The 7,665-nt window shown below is 48.2% G+C and overlaps 1 protein-coding gene across 1 annotated transcript; it reads left to right on the top strand.

Moving 5' to 3' along the window:
- The first annotated feature begins 936 nt into the window (after positions 1–936).
- On the top strand, positions 937–3,686 carry LOC133885386 (receptor-like protein kinase ANXUR1). The gene has a single exon (XM_062325099.1). The coding sequence runs from the start codon at positions 974–976 to the stop codon at positions 3,581–3,583; it is 2,610 nt and encodes an 869-aa protein (XP_062181083.1). The 5' UTR covers positions 937–973; the 3' UTR covers positions 3,584–3,686.
- The last annotated feature ends 3,979 nt before the right edge of the window (positions 3,687–7,665 follow it).

Genomic DNA, 7,665 nt, shown 5'->3' on the forward strand with positions numbered 1-7,665 from the left:
CTTCACGGTTTAGTGCTTATGATTATGCAACGCACTAGATGGAATTCGCAGTTAATGGATGTGGGTATGATTCAAACTAGATGTGATGCACACTCATGATCATTCAACACTTCATAAGTGTAACCATGCGTCGTGCTAGATGTAGCTCAGAGTTTAATGGAAATATTACGATTGAAGTTTTCATGCTAGATGCGATTTTTTTCATCGCCCGAACAAGTTTTCCCTTAAAGTTGATTAGTGCTTATTAATTGTAACCCAATCAGCAAGGATGGAACCTCCTTTATCTGCGGAGTCCTCGCATCATTTGCATGTGGTCTAAATATGGAAATGTTAGGCGCCTTCAACGTAGGACTGAGCACTAACAGAATAGAAAGTCCATTAATGCATTTAACAAACATAAATAACACTGTAAGATTATTTCCGACCTAAAAAACACTGTTAGATTATTTTCGGGATTAATCTATTCACAATTTTGGTGAGATGAGCTTGACGCTAAAAACATTCAAGAAGGTATTTGCGGTTAAAATTCAAATGCTTTGTTTGCCCTCTACAATAGTAATTTCAACTACTGGAACAACACATCAAGACTAGCATGCCTTCCCACCCTGGCACCCATATATACCTCCGGGTCTAATTTTAGTTTCCTAGGCATTCGCCGAGCCACACATTCATCTGGAGAGACAGGCGCCAAATTAATTCAAGAAGCCACAGCCGTTCCCGGCAAACGCTCTTACGCGTCCGTCTTCAACGGCCGCTGGCCCGTTGGTAAAGCTCCCCCGCCCCCTTATTCCCCCAAACAAACATCCCCTTCGAGGAGGAGATCGCAGAGGCATACACACCTCTGTTCTTCTCCCTGCCCCTCTCATCTTCCTCCCGAGTCAATCTGCTCAACACCACATGGCCTGATCAAACACTCTTCTCCGCGCCTCTGGTCCGGCGAATTAAGCTGTGGTGACTGATCGGTGCGGCGGACATGGCGACCACTAGTGATGCCTTGCTCGCTGTCATCCTTGCCGTCGGCCTGGTCGTTTTTGCTGATGCAGAGAAATACAAGCCACCGGAGTCCATACTGGTCAACTGCGGCTCAGCGAAGGAGGGTCAAGACGCCGACGGGAGGAAATGGGTGAGTGACCAGGACAGTAAGTGGCTCATTGATGGCGAGAAGTCGTCCATCATGGCGGAAGCGGACGTCCAGGACCCGTCTCTTCCCTCGACGGTGCCGTACATGTCGGCGCGGGTGTTCACCAAGGAGGCCGTGTACAACTTCTCCGTCGACGACAAGGACAGGCACTGGGTGCGGCTCCACTTCTACCCGGCGGCCTACCACGACCTCCCCGCGGAACAATTCTTCTTCTCCGTGTCCACTTCCACTGGCGTCACGCTGCTCCGCAACTTCAGCGTGTACATCACTGCCAAGGCTCTCAGTCAGGCGTACATCGTCAGGGAGTTCACGCTGCCGCCGTCCACAAGCGGCTCGCTGTCGCTCACCTTCACGCCAACCGCGATGAACAACGCGTCGTACGCCTTCGTCAATGGCATAGAGATCATCTCCATGCCCAACATCTTTGCCGACCCAGCCACGATGGTTGGTTTCGCCGACCAGACTGTGGACACAGCTGCCGGCAGCCTGCAGACCATGTACCGGCTCAATGTCGGGGGTTCGTACATTGCACCAGCCAACGACTCCGGACTTTCGCGCGAGTGGTACGATGACACACCATACCTCTATGGCGCCGCAGTCGGGGTGACATACCAGGCCGAGGATAAGGTCCAGATAAAGTTCCCAAGCCCTGAGGCAGAGTATGCCGCGCCGGCGAGCCTCTACCTCAACAGCCGGTCGATGGGCCCTGACCCAAAGGTGAACCAGAACTACAATCTGACATGGGTGTTTGAGGTGGATGGCAACTTCACGTACATCGTTCGGCTCCACTTCTGCGAGATGCTGCTCACCAAGGTTAACCAGCGGGCGTTCGACATCTACGTGAATAATAATACAGCGCAGGCAGACGCTGACGTCATCGGATGGACGTCGGAGAAGGATGTGCCGGTGTATAAGGACTACGCGGCTTTCATGCCCGATGGCCCCGGCAACAAGATCCTTTGGATCGCGCTGCACCCTTCCATGCAAATGAAGCCAGAGTTCTATGACGCCGTCCTCAATGGTCTCGAGATCTTCAAGATGAGTGACAGCTCCGGTAACCTTGCCGGGCCAAACCCTGACCCGTCAAGAATGCTTGAGGAAGCAGAATTGGAGGTGACGCAGGGGAAATTCAAAGCCAAGCCGAGCAACCTCAAGGCCACGGTGATTGGTGGCGCAGCTGGTGGTGCGGCAGCGTTCGGGATCGTTGCGGCCATCTGCGTCGTGGTGTATCACTCCAAGAAGAGGCGGACACTGGGCAGCAGCGTGTCACACTCCTCAGGGTGGCTGCCGGTGTACAGCGGCAACTCGCACACGAACGCCAGCAAGTCGTCCGGTGGAAAGAGCGCGGCACTCAACCCGAACATCACGGCAATGTGCCGCCACTTCTCGTTTCAGGAGATCAAGGCGGCAACCAAGAACTTTGACGAGTCGCTGGTGATTGGCGTGGGTGGATTTGGCAAAGTGTACAGGGGCGTTGTTGACGGCGACACCAAGGTGGCCATCAAGCGGAGCAACCCATCGTCTGAGCAGGGCGTACTGGAATTCCAGACGGAAATTGAGATGCTCTCCAAGCTCCGGCATAAGCACCTCGTCTCGCTCATTGGCTGCTGCGAGGACGACGGCGAGATGATCCTTGTGTACGACTACATGGCGCACGGCACGCTCCGGGAGCACCTGTACAAGAGTGGCAAACCGGCACTGTCGTGGCGGCAGCGCCTTGAGATCACCATCGGCGCCGCGCGAGGCCTGCACTACCTCCATACCGGTGCCAAGTACACTATTATCCACCGCGACGTCAAGACGACCAACATCCTCGTCGACGAGAATTGGGTGGCCAAGGTCTCCGACTTTGGTTTGTCGAAGACTGGACCGACAGCCATGAACCAGACGCACGTCAGCACCATGGTCAAGGGCAGCTTCGGCTACCTCGACCCAGAGTACTTCCGGCGGCAGCAGCTCACGGAGAAGTCCGACGTCTACTCCTTCGGGGTCGTGCTCTTCGAGGTGCTCTGCGCGCGGCCCGCGCTGAACCCGAGCCTGCCGAGGGAGCAGGTCAGCCTAGCCGACCACGCCATGAACTGCCAGAGGAAGGGAACGCTGCAGGACATCATCGACCCGCTATTGAAGGGCAAGATAGCACCGGACTGCCTGAAGAAGTACTCTGAGACGGCGGAGAAGTGCCTGGCCGACCACGGCGTCGACCGGCCGTCCATGGGCGACGTGCTGTGGAACCTTGAGTTCGCGCTGCAGATGCATGACACCTTCGAAAACGGCGGGAAGCCAGAGGGCGGGGACAGCGTGGGAGGCAGCAGCACCGTATCTGCGGCGGATAGCATGGCCGCCTCTGCCGCGGCGCTCGAGCTGATTAGCGAGGACATGGACGAGGAGGGCATCGCCAACAGCGTGGTATTCTCACAGCTCGTCCGCCCAACCGGCCGGTGAGGTGTATTTGGGGACAACATTTGTGGATGGATGGTGAATAGATCTTGCATGCGTTTTGTTGTCGATTGGGATCGATTGGGATTCACCGATTGGTGTTCACGTGTACATCAGATCATAATATGCGTATGTGTTGCATTGTTGGCTCATTCTTTAATTTATTGTATTTACTGTACAATGGTAGGCTGACAGAACAGGGTGGGGAGAGGGTGTGGACTCTATGATCACTTATTAAGAACATAGGCAATTCTGTAAAAATCAAGACCTGAACATTTTCAGTTCTGAGTGGCTTGGATCAGAACCTCATTGATAACACAATCCCCCACCAATTCTAAAAACAGAAACCTTGTCATTTCCCCACTTGTTGCTCCACACTGTTCCATCCCACATGGTAAAATGAGCACCAAGTAGCAAAGTACATTCTCATATACATAAGCACATTGTCGAGTATTTGTACATGACTTGCCTATTATTTTATAATATAGAAAATAGGGATACCTGCGAAATCGATGAAATATCACTACTAGAAAAATCATTTTTACAGATGGTTTTGAATCCCCGTGCAGGACAGTTTTTCGAACCGTCTGTGTAAAAGAGTCTGTACAAAACAGATTTGTATAGACGGATTTTGAACCGTCTGTACAATTTTTTTTTACAGACGGCCCCAATTACCCTGAATAGAGACACAGAGTTATATAGATTCAGACCCCTGAGGTGGATAGGGTTCAGATAGTCCTATGTCCTATCTTGCCTTAATTGTTCATGGATCATATAGTACACATTGTAGATGAGTCTAATCTAAGAACTAGGCGGATTTTGGTATGTCTAAGGTTTAAGATCTAGTCAACTAGGGGATTACTTTTATTGTGGATATTCGGTGGGTATTGGTCTTCTACTTGACTAGTCTTGAGGGTTTCGTGACTTTTGAGATCTAAAGGTGCGGCTTGCTTGTGCTTCGATTGCAAATTGAGATCGTGTGTTGGTTCTATTCGTCGCCTTGGACGACCCCTCTCCACGCCTATTATAATCAGGGGGAACCCAATGTGTGATCCTACTCGGATATCTTGGACATATCATACTCAGATCATTACTCCTGAAAATATAGGAATCCTTCTCAAACAAGGGATAACTTCCATCTCCACGACGAGTAGCTTCCAAGTATATCGTCTCCATACCTTACTCTCTGTCGGCCACGACTAGCCCCGTATCGAGTAGATGTAGTTGATCCTATATACCTTTTATAGATAAACGAAATACATAGAATATCGCAGAATGCATAGAATACATAATACTAATTATATATCCTTGTTAGCTAGCCCCCCAACTCTGCCAAGAAGAGGGTCGCTGGTCCATCATGTTGACTGGTAACTCCTTCAGGGCCTGTCCTCCTAATCGGTGAATTCTCCTACTGCATGGATTGAGTTTCCCAGGAACAATATTCAATCAACCCAAGTTGTAGCATTGGAAATCCCAGAAAAATATCAGGTTTTTCATACTTCCATCATATTACTTCAAATGCACGTGAGTTTAGAGGAGAGTTGATATGATTTGACCCCTGACAGACTTCTTTGGAAACCGAGAATCATTACTCACCAAGCCTCGGCTACCTACTGTACAATGCCTAGCAACGAAGGGTTGCATTCACCGTTAGTAACCTGATGGTTCTGTCAAAACACGATGCTCTATTAATATTCAAGCAAGCATCATATGCACACTCTTCCATCATTTGATTATTTGTGCAATGCAATCTTAATTCATTTAGAGAGCGTTACGTCGATGGTCCAAGCGAGTGAAGGGAGCGCTAAGCAACCTGAGTTTTGTGAGTTCAGTGTGGGCAGTATCAAACAACCGTCGGAGCAACAAGAAAAACATCTAAGCATATTGCAACCTATAGTTTGAATTGAATGGATTCTAAATTGATAAGTTGTCACTTACATAGGTTTGCACGTTTAGTGATGTTGATGTCGGGTTTATATGGTAGAACCTATATTGAATTGCATTACCTCTACCTTGAATTGTTGATTATCCATATCCTTGTAGCCTTGATAAGCCAAATACCTCTATAGCTATGATCATTTGGGCTTGCGCATCGATGGTGTGGGCGGGCCGGCTTGTAGAGACACGTGTGGTTGCTCCAGGAGTAAACCTAAGTGGGCTCCACAACGAGAGATGCCTGATTCAAATGGTTAGGGCTAATTGGAAAAGGTTACCATGAGTACCCCCTTGGGTGGGCCTATGTGGTCACTCAAGCCGTATAGTCATCGAGTCGTGTGGGTAAAGTTGTACCCCCTACTGGGTGTAAGAACAATTCAAATTACCACACTCTCGATCAAGAGCATGCTTCTGTCCATTTGCAATAGTCGTTGAGTTTCGAATGTGGGATATGTGTTGTGGTTGGATGAGATGGATTTGAGATGGTTTGTTTTACAGTTATGTTCATGAGATGGTTCCATTTATGCTTATATGCAAGTCGATGGTTACAGAGTTGAAAGGTATATGTGCTTAAGTATGGGTGCTCACACATAGGGGTTAAGATTGCTTAGGCATGTGAATTTACTTAACCTTGTGTCCCACTCCTTGCTAATGACTTAAATGCATAATCCTTAGGATCATGTTATTATATGTACCCATTATGGATTTAATCTTACGAGTACCTTCGAACTCACGCTGCTCTTTCATGTTCTGTCGGTGAGTAGGAGCTCATGTTTGGCTACTTCACGCCCGCCAATGTAGGTGGCGGGAATGAGTAGTGCAAACTACTCGTGTCGTGAGGCTTTTGGGTGGATCCTAAGGGTATATGGCTTCACCTAAATTTTTTTGGTTTATAGATTTTAATTTTTCACTATGTAGTTTCTAGTTTTGGTTAGCAGGTGAGCTTTTCTTTAGTCCTCCTAGCTTCCCTTTGATGTAAATTGTTGTAAATGGTTAATAACCTTAGAACTTGTAATATAATTTAATTACTCGCTCTTTCTTAAGCTTTGTTGTGATGCTTATGTTGGAAAGGTATGTGTTCCGATCTTTGGCACAAAACACATGTTGGGACTACTAGGATGATATCTGGTTAATATTTGTAGTAGTGATTAAGCAAATAATGAGCTTAATGATTAATTAAAATACTATTTGAACGGTTCCTCATAGCGTGGTATCAGAACTTGATTTAATGAAGTAGCCTAAACGCTTAAGACATGGGTCAGTAAGGTGTCATATCCACTAAATCAACCCACTAAAGTTTCTTTTGTACCTCCTCTTGCTAATACGCCTAAATTTGCTATATTATGCTCCTAAGTGTATTGTGTTCAGAAATGTATTGAAGTGAAGGTCATGGTTGATGAATCGAATCACTTTTATAGTTGGAAGGGTTTGTCTTGTGTGGAAAGCAGTGGTTCAGACTGCTGCTGGTGCCAGACTCCCAACAGTCTAATAGCTAGGTAGCGATCATATCGCTGGTGCCCACGGTCTGACCGCCAGGAGTTGGCTGACTACTGACACTTGCACAGAATGCGTTGTGAGTTGTGAACTAGGCTACGTTCTCGCATATGTTGCACTACACTTTTGATCATACATTCTCCTTATATTATGATGATCGAGTGTGCATCATTTGTCTTGGTTCAATCGGTGCCATTTCCATCAAGTCGGAGTTTAACCTTTCGCCATTTTTCTGTCTGCCATCTCAAATAGGATGAGAACCCGCCAAAGTCTGGGAAAACCTTCCTGAGGGTTCCAATGAGAATAACCCCGTACCGCCTCCACCACCGAGTATGGTGGATGTCTTAATGCAAAATGAGCAAAACCGTCAAGCTTAGACGGCTCTTCTCAAAGTTGTCGTGCGTAACACGACCCCTCACGGAGGAGGTGGAGCCAGACACCGGGACAACTTCTCGGATTTCCTTACGACTCAGCCACCCACTTTCCCACAAGCTAAGGATCCTCTTGATGCTGACCACTGGCTCTAAACAATCGAGCAGAAGCTCGTGATTCGTGGTTCTCCGGTGTGAGGACCATGAAAAGGCTCTCTTCACCGCCCATCAGCTTCCGCCCAAAACTTCTCCGGGGTACCATCTCATCTAACATTGCTCTTGCAATAT

This window comes from Phragmites australis, chromosome 11 (assembly GCF_958298935.1).
Source record: "Phragmites australis chromosome 11, lpPhrAust1.1, whole genome shotgun sequence".
Taxonomy (NCBI): Eukaryota; Viridiplantae; Streptophyta; class Magnoliopsida; order Poales; family Poaceae; genus Phragmites; species Phragmites australis.